General features: G+C 59.9%; 1 protein-coding gene across 1 annotated transcript in view; it reads left to right on the top strand.

Moving 5' to 3' along the window:
* The window catches only part of LOC138119879 (collagen alpha-2(I) chain-like), a 76,577-nt gene extending 59,174 nt beyond the window's left edge, over window positions 1–17,403 (top strand). The window contains exons 27-69 of the mRNA XM_069032159.1: window positions 34–141; window positions 1,231–1,284; window positions 1,540–1,593; window positions 1,805–1,849; window positions 2,361–2,414; window positions 2,958–3,002; window positions 3,457–3,510; window positions 4,431–4,484; window positions 4,700–4,753; window positions 4,938–4,991; window positions 5,290–5,343; window positions 5,535–5,579; window positions 5,882–5,926; window positions 6,171–6,278; window positions 6,515–6,568; window positions 6,713–6,766; window positions 6,944–6,997; window positions 7,258–7,365; window positions 7,700–7,753; window positions 7,991–8,098; window positions 8,391–8,444; window positions 8,692–8,745; window positions 8,980–9,033; window positions 9,538–9,591; window positions 10,528–10,635; window positions 10,770–10,823; window positions 10,953–11,006; window positions 11,281–11,334; window positions 11,711–11,764; window positions 11,941–11,994; window positions 12,213–12,266; window positions 12,890–12,943; window positions 13,782–13,835; window positions 13,914–13,967; window positions 14,127–14,180; window positions 14,290–14,307; window positions 14,461–14,514; window positions 14,702–14,764; window positions 14,988–15,153; window positions 15,395–15,501; window positions 16,247–16,327; window positions 16,565–16,753; window positions 17,081–17,403. Coding sequence (XP_068888260.1) covers window positions 34–141; window positions 1,231–1,284; window positions 1,540–1,593; window positions 1,805–1,849; window positions 2,361–2,414; window positions 2,958–3,002; window positions 3,457–3,510; window positions 4,431–4,484; window positions 4,700–4,753; window positions 4,938–4,991; window positions 5,290–5,343; window positions 5,535–5,579; window positions 5,882–5,926; window positions 6,171–6,278; window positions 6,515–6,568; window positions 6,713–6,766; window positions 6,944–6,997; window positions 7,258–7,365; window positions 7,700–7,753; window positions 7,991–8,098; window positions 8,391–8,444; window positions 8,692–8,745; window positions 8,980–9,033; window positions 9,538–9,591; window positions 10,528–10,635; window positions 10,770–10,823; window positions 10,953–11,006; window positions 11,281–11,334; window positions 11,711–11,764; window positions 11,941–11,994; window positions 12,213–12,266; window positions 12,890–12,943; window positions 13,782–13,835; window positions 13,914–13,967; window positions 14,127–14,180; window positions 14,290–14,307; window positions 14,461–14,514; window positions 14,702–14,764; window positions 14,988–15,153; window positions 15,395–15,501; window positions 16,247–16,327; window positions 16,565–16,753; window positions 17,081–17,230 — 2,952 coding nt within the window. The 3' untranslated portion in view covers window positions 17,231–17,403. The remainder of the gene's footprint in view (window positions 1–33; window positions 142–1,230; window positions 1,285–1,539; window positions 1,594–1,804; window positions 1,850–2,360; window positions 2,415–2,957; window positions 3,003–3,456; window positions 3,511–4,430; window positions 4,485–4,699; window positions 4,754–4,937; window positions 4,992–5,289; window positions 5,344–5,534; window positions 5,580–5,881; window positions 5,927–6,170; window positions 6,279–6,514; window positions 6,569–6,712; window positions 6,767–6,943; window positions 6,998–7,257; window positions 7,366–7,699; window positions 7,754–7,990; window positions 8,099–8,390; window positions 8,445–8,691; window positions 8,746–8,979; window positions 9,034–9,537; window positions 9,592–10,527; window positions 10,636–10,769; window positions 10,824–10,952; window positions 11,007–11,280; window positions 11,335–11,710; window positions 11,765–11,940; window positions 11,995–12,212; window positions 12,267–12,889; window positions 12,944–13,781; window positions 13,836–13,913; window positions 13,968–14,126; window positions 14,181–14,289; window positions 14,308–14,460; window positions 14,515–14,701; window positions 14,765–14,987; window positions 15,154–15,394; window positions 15,502–16,246; window positions 16,328–16,564; window positions 16,754–17,080) is intronic.
* The last annotated feature ends 1,616 nt before the right edge of the window (window positions 17,404–19,019 follow it).

A 19,019-nucleotide genomic window follows, 5' to 3' on the forward strand; every position in this document is an offset into this window, starting at 1 on the left:
GCTTTGTGACATTCTGTGTTTTATCCCTCCAAGGGCCCACGAGGAGCACAAGGAGCAAAAGGCCCCCCAGGGACCCGGGGCCAGGGGGGCTTGCAGGGCTTCCCTGGCCCCCGAGGGGCGGTGGGGCCGCGGGGACCGGACGTGAGTGCCACTGCTGGGCTGGGGTGTCATGGGGTGGGGACACACACACGTGGCCTGTGTGCCAGTGTGGGGACAGCCCTGAGGGGGCAGGCAGCGTGGTTGTGCTTTATGGGATCTCTCCTAAGGGATCCCTTTAACGGCATCGCCCACGGGGAGCTTGGCCCAGAGCCCCCACCCTTGGGGCTGCAGGTGCCCCCAGCACCCTCACCGAGCTTTGCCCTGGCTGCTGCAGCGTTGCCGCCATCCCAAAATTCGCTGCTGGGTTCTCTGATGTCAGAGCAGCTCCAGGCAGAGGATTCCCAGCCCTCCCCAGCTGCCTCAGCCCCGGCAGCTCTGCAGGATCCCACTGAGTCCATGCTCCCAGCCAGCTCCTTGGCAGGTTTTGGGAGCAGAGGACTCAGGGATTGCTTGATCTGTGCCCCTCTCTGATTCCTGCCTGGCTCCCTGCTCCTGGAGCCTGTGCTGGCAGCCCTGAAGTGCTTTGGGAATGCTTTTTCCTGCAGGGAGCTGTCTGGGTGACTGAACCCACCTCCAGATCCGTGTTTGAGCTGGGAACTGAGGCCAGGCTGGCTGCTGATCTCTAGTGATTCCCAGCTTCTCAGGAAAAGGAGGATTATATTCCCACCCACCTTTCCAGTCTGCAGGGGATGTCCTCCCACTCCCAGGCCTTCCTGGATCTGCTCTTTTGCTCTTCAGGATGAATAACAACTCCTCCTACGTCTCCAGGAGCTGGGGATGCAGCAGGAATCCTCTCCCTTGCCTTTTCCACCCTCCCAGGCAGCACAGGGGCTGGAGCAGGCAGGAGCCTTGGCACAGCATTCCTTGGAATTGCCTTTAATTTGTCCATCAGGAAACAAAAATATTCAACTTTGGGCCACATCAAACTGTTGAGGTTTTTCTTTCTGCCCAGTTTTTTAACCCTAGGGGATGGGGGAAGTCCCCACTCCCACCCCAAAGCTGGTGACATTTACTAATGTCACCTCTGCTCACGCTCCCAGTGTTTTTCCCTACACCAGCAGCAGGCTGGTGACTCCCCCGGGATCAGAGGCTGTGTTTTCCCTGGATCATTCCTCCCCTCTCTCCCGGCAGGGGGAAGAAGGCCAGATCGGCCCTGCAGGGCTGAACAGCAGTGAGGGACCCAAGGTCAGCACCAGAATCTGCTGCTTTCCCACGGGCTGCCACTTCCTTGCATGGAAAACAGGGATGTGGCCGCCCTGCCAGGGTCCCAGCACCCAGGGACACCCACCTGGGGAGGGTCTCCAGCCTCGTGACCCCCTCCCTGTGCATGGCATCCCCCTGACCTGCCCCTGCCCCTATGGCTGAGTCCCCCTGGGGCTGCAGGGCTGGGGGACACCTGCAGATTTGCACTGTTTATGTTTCCCTTTGTGTGGATTTTAGGGATGCCAAGGACCTGATGGCCCCAAGGGAACCCCAGGACCACGGGGAGCCCGGGTAACTAACGGGGGGGCTGGAATTTGGGGCTGGATCTTGGAGCATCTTTGGCTGTGGGGGATTGAAACAACCCTGGATTGAACATCCCTTGCTTGGCTTGGGATGTGCTGGGGCAGAGCACATCCACATCCTTCAGGCACCAGATTTTCCTCCCAGTGTGCAGCTTTGCCGCTGGCAGATGGATGTTTTTGTGATTCCTGGTGTTTTCCAGGGCCGTGTGGGGCAGCGTGGGCTGGTTGGAGTCCCTGGACTGCCCGTAAGTAGAGGATATCCCACATCCCTGTGCTGCCATGTGGAGCTGTCAGCTCTGGGACATGGGAGCAGCATCCTGGGATGTGGCTGGATCAGAGGGTCGGGAATTTGCACAGGGAATGCCGGGGATGAGCAGCTCAGGCTGTTGCACGTTGAATTTTGACAAACCACTCGCCCAACCCCACAACTTCCCCTGGAACGCTGAGCACAGAAAATTCCAGGAAAGAACTTTTCAAGGAAGCTCTGTTATCTGGAGCCATGCTTGGTGAAGGAGCCAGGAATGGGGCAGGAGGAGGGAAGACCCAGCCGAGGTGTTCCTGTGGGAATGGCTTCCCTCCCACATGGATGTTATTTCCCGTCCCAAGGTGGGATGGAGCAGGGAGGAGCTGCAGGTGGAACCCACAGCTCCCACAGGCAGTGCCACTGCTGATGTCCCACCTTGGCACCCTGGAGGGAGGCTCTGGGGCTGGAGGAGCCCTTGGTGGGGCCACCCTGAGACAAAACTCTCCTTGCAGGGCTCGCGGGGTGTGCCAGGAGCGGAGGGCGCAGAAGGAAAGCCCGGTACACAGGTTCCCATCCTGCATCTGTACTTGGGGGGGAACTGGGGCTGGGATGTGGGGATGGGGACAGCTGAGCACAGGGGGACACTTCCCAGCCTCCCATCCCTGTGGCCATGTGGGAAGAGACCTTGATGCCATCCCTGGGGACACTTCCCAACCTCCCATCCCTCTGTGGGACAAGACCTTGATGCCATCCCTGGGGACACTTCCCAACCTCCCATCCCTGTGTAGGGCAAGACCTTGATGCCATCCTTGGGGACACTTCCCAACCTCCCATCCCTCTGTGGGACAAGACCTTGATGCCATCCATGGGAACACTTCCCAACCTCCCATCCCCGTGTGGGACAAGACCTTGATGTCATCCATGGGGACACTTCCCAACCTCCCATCCCTGTGTGGGACAAGACCTTGATGCCATCCCTGGGGACACTTCCCAACCTCCCATCCCTGTGGCCATGTGGGACAAGACCTTGATCCATGGACCTGGCCCTGATGGGGACTGGGAGAGGCTGTTCTGCCTCCCCATCCTCATTTCTCGTTCTCATCCTGCAGGGTCACCCAGGGGTCATGGGCAGCCCAGGCAGGAGGGGACCATCGGTGAGTAGAGCTGATTTCTGGCCTTCCATCCATCTGCTCAGCTTTATCCCTTTGGGAATGTGCCTCCAAAGCATGTCCGTGGGATGGGGTGGAGCAGGACTCCTGCTGAGGGGGGAAGGATTGGGAACACCCCTGGCACTGCTATCCTGGACAGATCCAGCAGCAGTGGGGCTGGCAGCGGGTTTTCCCTTCTGCAGGATTCTGTATATTTATCTTTGCTCTGAAATTTAAAAAAAAATAATTAGAAAATAAAAATCCTCAAAAGAGAGGATGAGAACTGGGTCAGAGACACACCTGAGTGTCTGGGGGCACAAGTGGGTGTCGTGTGTGTCCAACTGTGGTGATTTCATGAGGAATCCAGGAGCTGGATTTTAGGGAAAAGCCCCAGGGCTGAGTCTCTCCATCCTCCTCTCCTGCCTTCCCTCCATGGCTCCTCTGCTGCCCTTTCCCCCAGGGATTTGCCGGTTTGCCAGGGAGCCGTGGGCACACTGGAACTCCTGGATCCATAGTAAGGAAAAAAAAATGTTCCTCTGTGTGAACTCTGTTCTCCTGGGGGGATGTCAGTGGGGCTGGTGCTGCTGGTGGGGAATGTGGGACTTTCCTTGGAATCGGGGCATCTGTAGGACCTGACCTTACCTGGTTGATAAAAAAACATTAAAAAGCTGCAGTGGTGGAAATAACTGGGGTAGGGAAGAGCAGAATCATTCCCCCAGGGAATCAGCCTGCTCCAGGAACTGTGCAGCCTCCCTGAGCCCAGCACGATGTCCATGGGTAATGGCAGCTCATGGAAACCCTCCATGGCTGAGCAGGAGCTGGCCCTGGGTCCTGGGAGGAGATGCCAGTGGCAGAGGTTGGCACAGGGTCAGGGCGAGGGCACTGGAGCACTGCCCAGGCTCCCCAGGGAATGGGCACGGCCCCGAGGCTGCCAGAGCTCCAGGAGCGTTTGGACAGCGCTGCCAGGGATGCCCAGGGTGGGGCTGTTGGGGGGTCTGTGCAGGGCCAGGGGTTGGACTCGATCCTGGTGGGTCCCATCCAGCTCAGTGATCTGGGATGGAGACCTGGAACACCTCCTGGAGCTGGAACAGCTCCTCCCTGATTTTAGGGAAAAGCCCCAGGGCTGCCTTCACCACTCTGAGCCCTTCACCTGTGCTTTGGGTTGGGCTCAAAGCCAGGCCTGAGCCTCTCCATCCTCCTCTCCTGCTGGCCTTGAGAGCGAGGATTGTCACCTTCCCTGGTGACAGCCCTGCCAGCCATGGGGGCCGCTGTGCAGAGCCACCAGGACTGGCCACAGTGGCCGAGTTTGTCCCCTGTGACCCTGCTGGCCCCAGGTGAGCCCTGGCTGTGAGCTTAGGGGCAGCAGTGGGGGCTCGGTGGGGCTCATCCCCTCTCAGCCCTTGGCTGACACCTCCTCCCCAAACAATCCCAAAGGGCTCTCCAGGAAAGCCTGGACCTGATGGAGACACGGGTTCCCTGGGCCCAAAGGTGAGAACTGGGGTTTGGAGGGGCCCTGAGTGTGTTTGGGGGACTGGTGGTGGTGAACAGCCCCCAGAGGCTCTGGGCTGCCACAGGGACACCTGGGGGGATCCCATGGACTCAGCCCAAGGGCTCACCAGATCCCGTGGGATCACTGAGGAAGGGAGGGTGCCTGCCTGCATCCTGGGAGTGGGGGTTGCTAATTCCCTTGTTTTGCCTGGCAGGGGCTGCCTGGGAAGCCCGGCCTGGAGGGGCCACAAGGACCCGTGGGCACCTTTGTAAGTGACGGAGCTGCCCATGGAGGGGACACGGCGGGGGCTGGACTGGGAGGGGGCTCGAGCAGCCTCCAGCTGGGCACTCCCAATCCTCCCAAGGCTCCTGCTTTTCCCTCAGCCACCTTTTCCCTAAAATCCGGAGGTGCCAGGCAGCCCCAGCTGCCTCCTAACCCCGAGCTCTTCCCAGGGCTACCCAGGACCTGCCGGAGACCGTGGGAAGTTGGGACGCAGGGGAGACAAGGTAGGGATGGGACACCCACTCCAGCACTGGGGAGTCTGGGCTTTGGGGGCATTCTTGGGATGAGTTTTGAACCCAGTGGATGGGTTTGGAGGTGTCCAGAGTCTCCATCAGCCACGGTGGGAGGAGAAGAGCTGCATCTGTCTCCCACAGCAGGTGAACCAGTGGTTCTCCAGCACTTCCTCTGCCCAAACACCTCTGGATTGTTCTAAGAGCTGCTTTTTTGTTTGTTTTATTGTGCTTTCTAAAGAGGTTTTTGCATTAAAACAGAGGAAGGGGAATCTTTCTTGCCTCCTAACAGGGAGAAAGGGGAGCTCAAGGTCCACCAGGATTTCCAGGAAAAGCTGGTCCAAAGGTAAGAGCTGTTTGCTGCTGTTCTGGGCAGCTCCAGCTCCTTGGAAAAGCACCAAGCAAGTTCTCTGTGCTGGGCTGGGAATGAAGAAAACAGGGACTCTTTGCCATGGGGAATGGTTGCCAATCTTGCAGCTAAACTGGGAGGGGCACTCAGCCCAGGGCTGTGTCACTGATGGTGCTCTTGTCCCCCAGGCCCTGCCAGGTCCCCCTGGTCCTCGTGGTGCTCCCGGCTCCCAGGTAGGGCTTTCCATGCTCCCTGTGTTCCTGGCTGCTCTGATCCCTCTGCATGGACATGTGACCTGCAGTACACCCCCTGTGCTGCCTCTAGCATGGATCCATCCCAAACCCCTTTTTGGGAGCAGGCAGGACCCTGATCCCACTCCCTGAACCCACTGGCTGCGTTCTGTCCTGATGCAGCACAGACACCGCTGAGGTGGTCCCAAGACATTGGGATTTATCTGAGCAAGGCCTCACCCCGATCTCGGTCCCTTGGTCCCCGTTTTCCATGGACACCCTGCTGAACATCCTTCTTTTCCCAGGGCAGAACGGGTGACCCAGGTCCTCGAGGGCTGCCAGGGCTGCCTGTAAGTGCAGAGCTGCCCCTTGCTGGGGTGGGGTGATGCCCCACAGGGTGCAGATCGCTGCCCACTCAGGGGCATTTTCATCCCTGGGGTGTTTGTGGGGCAGGGAACACCCCACACCCTGTGTGTGCGGGTGGTGACAAGTGGGGTGTGGGGACAGCAACGTGCAGGGATGGGGTCTGGAGCAGGTAGCACCTTTTGGACCCGGAGGTGACCCAACTGCATCAGCCACGGGGCTTCCCTGCAGGGTGTTCCTGGCACAAGAGGGCTGGATGGCATTCCCGGGAAGCCTGGCTTGGCTGGAGAAAGAGGCGTTCCTGGAGCAGCTGGTGCTGCTGGCCCGGCTGGGTACCCGGTGAGTGCCACTGATCCTCTCAGGAGCACAGGGATAAAGGATTTTGCTGCTGCAGCACCTTTGGGGAGCTCCCTGAAGCGCCTGCAGGAAGGGAAGGAAAAGGGAAACTGGAGCATGGATTCTCTTCCTGCGGGGATGTGTGGTGTGCCAGGACATCCCAGACCCTGCCTGGGAGCTGCAAAGGCTCCTGAGTTGGGGCCAAGGCTCTCTGCTTGATGTGGGGTGTTTGTTCTCAGGGCCGGGAAGGTCCAAACGGACGTGAGGGGCCTGCGGGGATGAGAGGAGAGAAGGTGAGGACAGAGGAGGGGGTTTGGTTTCCTCTGGGATCCCTAGGGCTGTGGGGGCCAGCACTGCTCCCAGTTTGGCCCCATCCCAGTGGGATGCAGAGGCAGAGAAGCACCACAGTGCTTGTCCTGATTTTGTGTCCTCTGCAGGGTGACACTGGAGATCCCGGGGGAGCCGGAGTCCAAGGGCTGGATGGGGAGCAGGTACAACAGCAGGAGCCATGTCCCCACCCTGATGGGGCTTCTCCAGCCTCCACCTCCCCAGTCCCTCATTCCAGGGGTGGAAAAGGACGGGAGGAGGCTGCTGATCCTCAAAAAAGCCAGAAGGTTCAAGCTGGGTCAGCGAGCTGTGCTAGGGCTGGGCTTTTCTTTCCTCCCCAGGGAGCACCAGGAGCGCCAGGAGCAGAGGGTCAGCCAGGGCCCAAGGGGGAGCAGGTGGGTGCTGGGGGTGATGTTTGGGGTGGTGCTGGGCTCACCCCGCTCCTGCAGGGTCACGCAGGCACCTGAATCCACGGGAAGTGTTGGAAACCCTCCCCCACCATCCTCATGCCTAGGGATTGATGTGGCTGGGCATGGCAGGGGGGTCCCCTAAAAAAAAAAGGCTTTTTCCCAGTATGGGAAATGATGGAAAGCAAAGCCAGGCTCAGCTGGAAAAGGCAGCCAAGAGTCATCCTGGTGATCTTCGTCCTACCCAGGGAGAGGCAGGAAGCCGTGGAGCTCCGGGCATCAGAGGGAGCCCTGGGGAGCCAGGGGACGAGGGGACAGAGGGGCCAGCAGGACGGCCTGGGAAGCAAGGGAAAGAGGTATGTGTGGGATTGTCCCCCCAGGGAATGGGAATGGGACACTGCCCATGCCATGGCTCTGCCCCACACAGCCTGGGATGCTCCCATGGAGCTGGGGGTTGATGTTTTGGGGTTCCCGTGCTGGGCAAGGTGTGCTCAGTGTTCTGTCCCCACTCCCTTTTGGGGCAGCGGGGTCACAGCTGGGGTGACCTCCTGGCATAGAAGGCGAGGCCGTGCCTGACCCAGCATCAAAATCCCGGCCAGGGGAGGGTGGAAAAGCCCAACTTTTAACCCGCCCTGGGATGGGGCTGGGCAGCAGCTGCTGTGTCTGATGTGGGCATTTCCCTCCGGGCAGGGTGACACTGGTGACACTGGAGACCCAGGCGAGCCAGGACTGCGGGGACGGAAGGTGAGGGGTGTCTGTAACTCTGTCCCTCCTTCCAGCACCTTGGCAACATCCCTGGCCTGCTCATCTGCTGCTCCATGGTGGGGACAGAGCAGCACAGGGGTGTCCCCATGGCTGAGGAGCACCATGCTCTCGGTGGCACCCAGCCAGAGGGTGACACAGCTCATCTTCCTGCAGAAGCTCAATTATTGCTGTTCCTTCTCCCTCTTTGTGGTGACACTTGTCTCCATCCCTGAGCAGGGCAATGCTGGCCCCAGGGGCCTTCCTGGAATTCCTGGTCCAGGAGCTGCCACAGGAGAAATCGGAGGGAAAGGCCAGAAGGGAGAGAAGGGCCGGGAAGGTTTGCTGGCAAGTACAGCTGGGGCCAGGCTGCCTCACCCTCCAGGTGCCCAGTGTCCCCAAAGGCTGGGTGATGGGTGCCAAGGAGGGAGTTCACCCTCTGTGGGAAACCTTGGGCTCTGGGAGCTGCAGAAAATCCTAGGAATTGTCAAATCCCCATAATTAGGGAATTTCATGTTTTGCGGGCGTGACACCCAAACAAAAGGATGGTTTGGGTTTGTGGGGCAGTTTGGGGTAATGCTGCCTTCAGCCAAATTGCAGCTCCTGCCGGGCTGGGAACATGTCCCCCTCTGTGTCCCAGGGCCAGGGCGGTGTCACCGGAGCTGCAGGACCTGCTGGAGCCAGAGGATGGTTTGTAAGTCCCATCATGTCCCCCCTCCCCTTTCAGCTGGTCACTGGCCTGGTGGGGGGACATGGGAGTGACTGGGAGCACTGGGCAGGGCCCCATCTCTGTCATGGGCCTGGTGGGGGGACACTGGTGTGACTGGGAGCACTGGGCAGGGCTTTGTCCCTGTCCCAGACCTGGGGAGGGGACACTGGTGTGACTGGGAGCACTGGGCAGGGCTGAATGACCTGGGCTCCTCTGTTTGTCCCCTGAACAGGGGGGAACAGGACTCCGAGGTCCTCCTGGGCCTGATGGTCCCGAGGGAGAGAAGGTACAGTGGGGTGATGGCTCCAACCCTTCATCTCTGGCTGGATCCCCCTTTTCTGGCCCCTTCCCAAGCTTTCCCGGTGGGAATGTGGTGGGACTGGCTGCATGGGTGTCCTGGGCAGGCTGGGGACAGGGGGACCTGCCATGGGACACCCCTTGCCTTGTTGCCTGAGATCCAAAGGCAGCAAGGCAGGGAAGGGCTTTTCCATGGACAGAGCTGCTTCTCCTCCTTTTCCAGGGAGATCCAGGCCCACGAGGTGTGGATGGAGCTGCTGGCACTGCAGGATTCGAGGTACTGATGCCTGGAATTGCCAAAGGCTTCCCCAGTGCTTCCCTCTTCCCAATACAACCCAAAGGATTTATTGCCCCTTCACTGGCCAGGTCAGGGGGCTCAGGAATGACGGGGGGAGGTTTAACACCTCATATCTCAGCACTGACTCACAGGACCTAAACCCCCAAACTCTCAGGTCCCTAAAAGCCCAAAATCCCAGTACCTAAAACCCCAAAATCCCAGTACCTAAAACCCCAAAATCCCAGTGCCTAAAACCCCAAAATCCCAGTACCTAAAACCCCAAAATCCCAGTGCCTAAAACCCCAAATATCAGATCCTTTCCAGCACCCAGGGCTGCCCCATGGAAAACCTGTTCCTGCTGCTGAATCCTGTTTACTCCCAAGTGATTCCTGGTGCTGCCTTGGCCAGCTGAGCGTGGGATGTGGGACAGGATGCTCAGGGTCCCCACAGAGCTGAAGGACACGGTGCTGAGGGGCTTTTTCTGAACCCCTGATGACCCCACAGGGACTGGCCGGAGATGACGGAGCGAAGGGAGATGGTGGCAAGCCCGGCCCCGTGGTGAGTACCCACCCTGCCCCCCAAAAATTCCCCTGGGAAAGAGGTTTGGTGGCGTTTTGGGACGTGTCTCACCCCGGGGGTGGCTGCACAGTGAGCTCTGCCAGCCTGGCCGTGGCTCCCAGCTCCTGCCCTGGGACTGAGTCACCGCTTCCTTGGATTTCCCACAGCAAATTCCCTTAAAGGAGTTTTAATAGAGCTGGTAAAAGCTGTGCCAGGGTGCCAGGGCTGTTGCACAGGTAACGCTCAGCTGCTGGAATCTGCCTGAGGCAGCTCCAGGGCTCTGGATTTCCCCCTCCTTGGAGCAGATCCACCGGTGTCCGTGTGGCTCTGGGAACGCTTGAGGTGCCCCAGGATGGGAATTATGGTCATGGTAGAGAGCCCCAGATGGGTTATCAATGCCCTGACCTCAGCTGCAGGATAAATCCCATGTGCATCCCAGTTTTCCCACATTACGGTGCCACTCTGCCCAGGCAAGACGTGCCCTTATGGAATCCCAGAATCCCAGACTGGTTTGGGTTGGAAGGGACCTCAAAGCTCTTTGAATTCCATCCCCTGCCATGGGCAGGGACACCTTCCACAGACCTGGTTGCTCCAAGCCCTTGGGCGATTTTCTGGGAGAGGTCAGGCTGTGGAATAAACTCCAGAGGCATTTGCTGTGGAATAAACTCTGGGTGGATTTGTTGTGGAATCAGCTCTGGGTGGATTTGCTGTAGAATCAACTCCAGGGGCATTTGCTGTGGAATAAATTCCAGGTGGATTTGCTGTGGAATCAGCTCCAGGGGCATTGGCTGTGGAATAAATTCTGGGTGGATTTGCTGTGGAATCAACTCCAGGGGCATTTGCAAAGCTCAGTGCGATTGAAGCCCCTCGAGGGGTGGCTGCTCAGGCCCTGCTGGGGATGGGGGTGAGCAGTGTCCCCCTCTCTGTGCCCTGCAGGGCTCGCAGGGGGCTCAGGGACTGGCGGGTGCCCCCGGGCTCCGGGGGTACACTGGGCACGAAGGAGCCAGAGGAGTGACGGGCACCAAGGGACAGCCAGGCCGGCAGGTAATGCCCGTCTGCTCCGTGGGGACGGGCAGGGGACATCCCTGGCACGGCTCTCCCTGGGGACCACAGCCCCAGCTGTGCCCTCCTGCCTTCCCCTGGTGCCAGCCTCATGTTTTGTCCCCAAATGAACTCAGGGGACTCTTGGGCCACCGGGCGAAGCTGGAGCCACCGGGCTGAGCGGCACCGAGGTGAGCGGGCTCCTCTCTGCCCCATTCCCTGCTCCAGCTTTTCCAGCCTCCCACATCTGTGTCCTGCCTGGGAATTGGGTGAATAACCCAGAGGTTTGGATTTGGCTTGAAGTTTGTTTTCCTTCTTAGGGCCTGGTGGGTGCAAAAGGGGAGCCGGGCAAGCCGGGAAAACCGGGACAAATGGTGAGGAGTGGGATGGAGCCGTGGTGGTTCTTCCTGAAAGAGGCTGTGGGATGCTGGGATCCCCTGGAGGTGTGAAAGTCCCCATCTCCTGCTGAACCCTCCCACAGCCCCACTCTGCCCCTCCTGCTCCAGAGAGGGGGGGAAAAAAATCCCAAAGGGAATATTGCAGCCTAAAGCATCCTCCTGTGCTCACTGGGGTGGGGAGGGAAGGTGGGAGGGGCATCCCTGGCACAGCATTCTCATGAAGGGGTTTCCTTCTCCTTTGGGATTTTAGGGGTCTCCTGGACAAGCTGGTCCTAAAGGATGGAAAGGCCGCAAAGGAGATAAGGTACCCCCAAAATCCTCCCCTGGGGGTGGCACCTGAGGGGGACTGCCTGGTGGGCACGGGGTGGGCAAGCCTGAGGTGGTCAGTCCCATTTGGATCCAGTGGGAATTGCCCGGGGGGACCTGTTTTTCCCCACCTGGCAAACACAGGATGCCCTTGGGCAAGTTTTGGGTGAGAGGTTGGCAGATCCTGCCTCCAGCCTGGCTCAGGTGGCCCTGGGGGGGCACAGGGGCATCCCCAGCTCTTGGTGCCCATCCAGGGTCCCCGAGTGCCTGGTGGGCTCTGTCCCCATCTCCTGCAGGCAGCAGCTCCTGTTCCCCACTCCTGGGATGTGGCTGAGCTGTTGGAGACCCACATCCCCCATCTCTTCTCCCCCCAGGGTGACACGGGGCAGGAAGGGGAAGAAGGGGTCCCTGGAGAAGCTGGCAGACGGGTAAATGGCACTGCTGTCCCCACGGAGGGTGGCAGGCAGTGCAGGGCTGCTCCTTGGGGCCTGGGCAGCTTTTCCAGGGAGGTCCCAGTTTTCTGGGGGCTCGGAATCCCTGGAGGGATGAGGGGTGGCTGGATTAGTTTGGAATTACCTGTGAATCTTTCACCTGTGGTCCCCAGGGCAAGCGAGGCAAGATGGGCCAGCAGCCCCCGCGGGGTCCCCGGGGACACAAGGTAGGTGGTGGCTTTGTGGGGCTGCCTTGCCCCCCTGGCACTTTGGGGGTGCTCCCACCTGCCTGAGCCCTGGTTTAGGGTTTAGGTTTAGATAACTGGAGGGTTCTGTGCCCCCAGACCCCCTCCAGCCCATCTGGGGGGTCCCCCACAACCCCAGCCCCCGTGGGCTGCTCTCCCTGCCCTGGAGCATCACCCTGGGCACTCCCTTTGCATTTCAGGGCTACCCAGGTGACAAAGGACTTCCAGGACCCCAGGGCCTGCAGGGACCCTATGTGAGTATCAGCTTGGGGTTTTGGGGTGCTGGCTGCTCCCTGCTTGACCCCACTGTGTGGCCCAGCTCAGCAGGGACCCGAAGCAGGGAGCTGTTTAAAGTGAGGGGAGTTTTTAAGTGGTTCATCCATCTCCTCCTGTCTTCTCCTCCCAAATTAACATCCCAGTCAGGCAGATCCCAAAATGTGACTCTGGAGGCCAAATCCTTCTTTTTCAGGGATGTGTTTGATGCCAGGCAGTGCTGAGCACTGGTACAGAGCTGTGCCCACCTTCCCAGAGAGCTGCCATGGCTGGAGGAGCAAAATGCAGCCAGTAAAAAGGACTCAAATATTTCTTTTAATTACCAGAAATTGCTTTTTTCTCTACTTAAAATAAAAACCCCCAACTTTGGCAACCTCACAATAAAATAAAAAGCTGGATGTTCTCAGCCAGCCAAGGCACCTCCAGTGCATTTTTACTGGGCTTTGCTGAGGGATCCTTTAAAGCAAAAATCAAAGGAATGATGAGAAAATGCCTCAAAGTGTCTTAAACTGCCTGAAATCCTCGGAATCCTTGGTTGTGGGGAGGTCCCTCCTTGCCAGGGCTGACAGGAGCAGGGTGAGGCAGTTCCATGTTTCTCTCTTAGGGCATCCTGGGGCTGAAGGGCACCAAAGGAGAGCCTGGAGCAAAAGGACACAAGGTAGGGGACACGTGCCAGGCACAGCAGGGACACGTTTAATTTGCTGGATGCCATCCCTGATTTCCCTCCTTTTGAACCCTCATGGCTGCACCATCCTTCTCTGGGGATTTTTCACCATGTCCCAGGTGCTGGGAGACAGAACCTTGAGATTCTCTCCCAAATCCCATCCTTTTCCAGCTTTTCCATCCTCCTGGAGTTGCAGGCAGCAGTGTGGAGCCTTTAAATCCCTGCTCTCAGCATCGATGCACCACAAGCTGAACCTCCCTTGTGCCATTCCTGCGAGATCCAGCCTTGGCTGGAGAAGCCGAGCACATCCCAACATTCCCGCCCCATCCCTCAGCCCCAGGGCCATAAATACGAGTGACAAGCAGTCCCTGGCGATGGGGAGCTGCTCAGAGCCTTCAGGAAAAGGAAACCTTGGGAATCAAATTTAAATTTAAATTTAATTTATTAAATTTATTGTGAGCTCAGCGAGCAGCTCCTGGGAGAGCAGGCAGAGGGGAGGCCACGCTGGGATTTTTTCCCCTGCTTCTGGTTTCAGCCCACCAGGAATCTTCTTCATTCTCCCCAAGTGTTTCCTGGCAACTTCCAAGGTTTTCCTGGGCAATATTTCAGTCTGAAATCCTTTCAAGCTTGCAGCTGATCATCCCTCCTGCTGCTTCTGTCCCCAGCAATGTGGGAACAGGGAATTCTGTGGAATCCAAAGGATGAGTGTTTTGGGGTTTTTGCTCCAGAAATTTTGCAGCTGGCCATAACTGGGAATTTCCCCACCCACGCTGGTGTCCTGGGAGTTCTGTCCTTCCCTTTGCCACCAGAGCTCTCCCTGACTCTCTCCTAGGGTGAGAAGGGCAGCAAAGGTGACCTGGGCCAGCAAGGGGACGATGGCTTCAAGGTGTGTGACGGGTTCTGCTCTTTTCCTTCCCCCCCCGGTCCCTTGTCACCCTGTGTGACATCCTGCCACGTTTCCCAGGGCAAGCCAGGACCCCATGGTGTCCCTGGGAAGCCGGGACCCAAGGGAAAGCAGGTAAGGGCAGGGAGAGAGGGATGTCAGGGACTAAAATCAGTATTTGGGGTGAATTTCTTATTTTTTCATATAAAATCCCCCTGGGGAAGGGATTGGAGAAGGATGCAGGGCTGGGGGATGTCCTGTGCACGGCCCTGAGCTGTTCTGGTGTCCTTCCAGGGTGACACTGGCCCCCCTGGCCCGCGGGGACACCCCGGAATTCCTGGGACACCAGTGAGTCCTTCCCCCTCCTGCAGGTTTGGGGTTCACTGCTGGCCCCACAGGAATGGGGCTTTGATCCCACCTGCCTCCCTCTTATCTTGGTCTTGTCCTTTCCTTCCAGGGCTTGTCTGGACCCAAAGTAAGTGGTGGGGAGCAGCTGGAGCGGGATCAGCCCTGCCATGGGATCCCTTCCCTCCTTCCCCCTCCCTGGGGCCCGTGGGGGTGCAGCAAAGCACGGCAGCATCTCCCACCTCGCTTTCCTTCCCTTCTCCTCCTCCTCCTCCTCTGGCAGGGGCTGAGAGGCTTCCCGGGCCTGCCGGGCCCCAGGGGCACACCGGGAGCGCCGGTAAGCAGAGCCACGAACGCCCCTCATCCCAAAATTTGGGTCCCTCGCTCCCCTAACCATGGCAGTGAAGCCCTGCTGTGCCCTGCTGTCATTCCACGGGGATGCCCAGCTGCTGGCGCTGCTGGAGGAGCTGCTGGGGGGCCCGTGGGCAGCAGCCAGTGCCACCAGCACTGTCATTGTCCCTCAGGGTCTCGCCGGCCCCCCTGGTCCCAGCGGGCCCACGCTGGTTCTGTCCCAGGAGCAGCTGCAGGTGAGTGACCCCTGACCAGGAGGGAAGGGGCTGCCAGCGCTGCTGTCCCATGTCCTGCTGCTTCCGAGCTCCCCTGGGCACCAGGAGCAAGAAGATCCAGCTGCTCCCTCTGCCCCCACGCTTGTCCTTGTCCCCTGCACGGGCCATCCCCTTCCTCAGCACCTGCTGATGCTCCTGGTGGGGGGATTTGTGGTCAGGTGATGTCCCCTCCCTTTGCTTTCAGCGCCTCATTTATTCCTCCAAGCACCTGAATTACTCCGTGGTCTGGGCTCTGCTGGACACCCTGAGCCGGGAGCTCCGAGCCCTGGTGGAGCATCCCAACGGCACCAAAGCCAACCCGGCCACCACCTGCAAGGAGCTGCTGCTGGCTCACCCCGGCCTGCCCGACGGTACCGGGGGCATGGGGGGTGCCCCTGGAGCTGGCCAGAGCTCCAGAGCCCCTGCAGGGACAGGCAGCTCTTTGAAATAAAGAGGGAATAAGGATTTTGGGGAATGAGGTCGGATGGGCTTCACGGGCATCCCTGGAGAAACGGGCTGGCAGCCAGGCCACCAGCTGGGGTGGGATGGCACCGTGTGGCACCCTCCCTGTGCCAAACCTGCGTGCCAGGAGCTGCCCCCTCCTCCCTCCAGGGCAGTACTACATCGACCCCAACCAGGGCAGCCCCCAGGACGCGCTGTTGGCCTTCTGCAACTTCACAGCTGGGGGCGAGACCTGCATAGCCCCCGTCCACAACCAGGTACGGGGGGGCTTCCATGGGGCAGCTTCAGCCTCACGTGACCTCTCAGGGTGGGAGGGGGCAAGGGCTGGTGGGGCTGAAGAGGGACAGGGTGACCAGTCCCTTGCTCTGGTGGCCAATGCCTTGCCGTGGTGACCAATCCCTTGCCGTGGTGCCCAGTCCCCTGCTGCGGTGGCCAATCCCTTGCTGTGGTGCCCAGTCCCTTGCCATGGTGCCCAGTCCCTTGCCATGGTGCCCAGTCCCTTGCTGTGGTGGCCAATCCCTTGCTGTGGTGCCCAGTCCCTTGTCATGGTGGCCAATCCCCTGCCATGGTGACCAGTCCCCAGCCGTGGTGTCCAGTCCCCTGTCATGGTGCCCAGTCCCTTGCTGTGGTGCCCAGTCCCCTGCCGTGGTGGCCAATCCCTTGCCATGGTGACCAGTCCCCAGCCGTGGTGTCCAGTCCCCTGTCATGGTGCCCGGTCCCTTGCCATGGTGCCCGGTCCCTTGCCGTGGTGCCCAGTCCCCTGTCATGGTGCCTGGTCCCTTGCCATGGTGGCCAATCCCTTGCCGTGGTGGCCAATCCCTTGCCATGGTGCCCACTGCTGTGGCAGGGAGCTGTTGGGGCACTCTGGAGTGAGGCTCCTGTCATGGTGCGTGCCCAGGCTGCAGGGACAGGCCACACACACAGGCCCTGTGCTGCCTCCTTGTCCTGTCAGTGCCACTGTGCCCTGCTGGGCCAGCGTGACATTGTCCCCGCTCCCCTCAGGTCCCCATCAAGGCTTGGCTGAGCACCTACACCTCTGAGGGCACCTTTCAGTGGTTCAGCACCCTGCCCGGGGGCTTCCTGGTGAGTGCCCGGCTGGAACAGCCATGGGGACACACAGGTGAGGTCAGGGGTCCCCAAGTGCCACCCCGCAGCGGTGGGACAGCACCCAGGTCCCCCGGCCGTGCACAGAGGGATGTGACCCCTCCTCGTGCGAGGAACTCCAGCGCTTTAGCGGTGGCTGGACCCTGCCTGGGCTTGGCCTGGGGGGAGCACAGCCCCCTCCAAGCAGCCCTCGCTTCCCGGCTTTCTCTCCTGCAGCTGGAATACGCGGGGGCCAGCCCGGTGCAGCTCCGCTTCCTGCGCCTGCACAGCCACCGCGCCGCCCAGAAGGTCTCGTACTCCTGCAGACCGGCCCCGGAGCGCGGCCGGCCCCAGCCCGACAAGGAAATCCGCTTCCTGGCCGACTCCCGAGATCACAGCTACGCAGCCAGCCTGCAGGGCTGCCTGGTGAGCCTGGCCCTGCGAGGGCTTTGCGCCTAGAAAAGCCTCCTGATCTTTGGAGAGCCCTTTGGAGAGGGTTTGACCCCTCACAGCTGGGATAGACCGGGTGGATGAGGCTGCACACGGTGATGGGACAGAGAACATCCACTCCGCGGGCCCAAGGAGCTGTCCTGGTCGTGGGATGGGGCAGGGGACACGGGGGAGGTCACCACCCTGGAGAAGCCGGGAAGGGCTGGGGATGGAGACTGGGTGCATCAAGAAGCAGCCAGGGGAGCTCCAGGCCCTCAGCTGAGGGGTTCGGTGCCACTCAGCTGTCCCCGGTGGTCATTTCAGCTGGACAACGAGTCCTCCATCACCGACACCATCTTCCAGTTCAGCACGGAGGAGCTGTGGCTGCTGCCCCTGCGGGACCTGGCTGTCTTCCACAACGGCGACGCCTCACACCAGTTTGGTTTCACAGTCGGACCAGTTTGTTTCAGCTGAAACTGGTGCCACCCAAACTGAGCCAGCCGGTTCTGTCCCCGCCCAGGAGCCGTGGGGAGGAGTCTCCACTGGGGGTGGCACAGGGCTCCCACTCACTCCCCAGAGCTGCCGGTTCTGTCCGAGCTCCATGTTTGGAGCTGCGTTATGCCCCGGACTCCAGTTCCTTCTGGAGCAGAGGAATATTGTTTACAAAAGTTCTTTCTCTATAAATTATATATATATATATGTATATATTACAGATGAGGAGGTGCTGATTTAATGACTGCCTGGGGGAGGTTCCTGTCGTTACAATCGATGGGAACTGTCTGCTAAAGGAAAGAAAAGCAAGGAGCAAAACTCCTGCCAGCTTGGGAAAAGGAAAAGGAAAGGGGTAAAGTGCCACGGCCGGGTGCACAAGTAATTGGAGCATTGATTCCCCAGGACTGGGCCTGGGGAGTGGCCCTGGTGAGCCTGGGAGAGCCCAGAGTGTGGTGCTGCTCCAGCCCAGCCAGGCACCAGGTGCTGCAAAGGGGTGAAAATATCCATCCCCCCAAATCCTGCCTCGCTTTTATCTCCATCTCACGGAGAGGGATTTTTGTGTAGAGCCACAGCAGCACTGCTCTGGGTGGGCAGGGGTGGGATTGAAGCCCTTTGCTGCAGCACTGCTCTTTCTCACCTTTTTGTTGTTGTTCCCAGCAAGAATTCCCCTGCCTCCCCCAGTCCTGCTGGGCTGTGGAGCCCAGGGGGAGTCTGGGCCCCAGCTGGGTTACAGCACCCCCATTTCTCTGCTGCACAGCCCCAAAACCCCCAGATCCCAACTGGCTTTGCTGGTTCTGTCATCGCTGCTCGGGCTCTAACCCCCTGAAGTGCCTGTGCCCAGGTGAGGCTGGGCAGCGATGCCAAAGCCAGCAGAGCAGGGTGGCAGCCGGGTCAGACCCCGCGCTGGGGTCACAGAGAGCAGCAGGGGAAGCTTTTTGTGCCCAGGCAGGGGTTGAAGCAATGCCAGCTCACCTTCCCAGTCAGGGACATACAAACAAACCCGCTGGCACACCTGGGGTGCCTTTATGGACACTGGCACCTGTGGCACTTGGGGAAACTGAGGCAGGGGCAGCTCAGCACACCCTGTTCCCAGGGGTAATGGGGATGGTTGGAGTGTCCCAGCACAGAGCCAACAGCTGTGTGCTTCCAGTCACAGCTGGAAGGAAAGTTCCCCTTTGTCCTGCCTGGCTATGGGGAGAATAAAATCATCAAATCCTGAACGGTTTGGGTGGAATAGAGACCTTAAAGCCCATCCAGTGCCACCCCTGCCATGGGCAGGGACACCTCCCACTGTCCCAGGCTGCTCCCAGCCCCAATGTCCAGCCTGGCCTTGGACACTGCCAGGGATCCAGGGGCAGCCACAGCTGCTCTGGGCACGCTGTGCCAGGGCCTGCCCACCCTCCCAGGGAACAATTCCTGCCCAATATCCCATCCAGCCCTGCCCTCTGGCAGGGGGAAGTGTCCTGTCCCTCTGTGTCCTTGTCCCCAGTCCCTCTGCAGCTCTCCTGGAGCCCCTTTAGGCTCTGGAAGGGGCTCTGAGCTCTCCCTGGAGCCACCTAGAACCCCCCAAAAACCCTTCACCATTTTTACTGTGCAAACCCCGGATGCCGGGAGTGGTGGGGGCGGGGAACCAGCAGAAAACCCTCGGGCGCTTTGGATCCGCGCCGGGAGCGGGATGGAGCAGGGAGGGAAAGGAAAGCGAAACCGCGGAACGGCCGGGCCCCGCTGTCCCCGGGGATGCTGAGGCCGGACAGGGGACGAGGGGAGGGGA

This window comes from Aphelocoma coerulescens, chromosome 17 (assembly GCF_041296385.1).
Source record: "Aphelocoma coerulescens isolate FSJ_1873_10779 chromosome 17, UR_Acoe_1.0, whole genome shotgun sequence".
Lineage (NCBI taxonomy): Eukaryota > Metazoa > Chordata > Aves > Passeriformes > Corvidae > Aphelocoma > Aphelocoma coerulescens.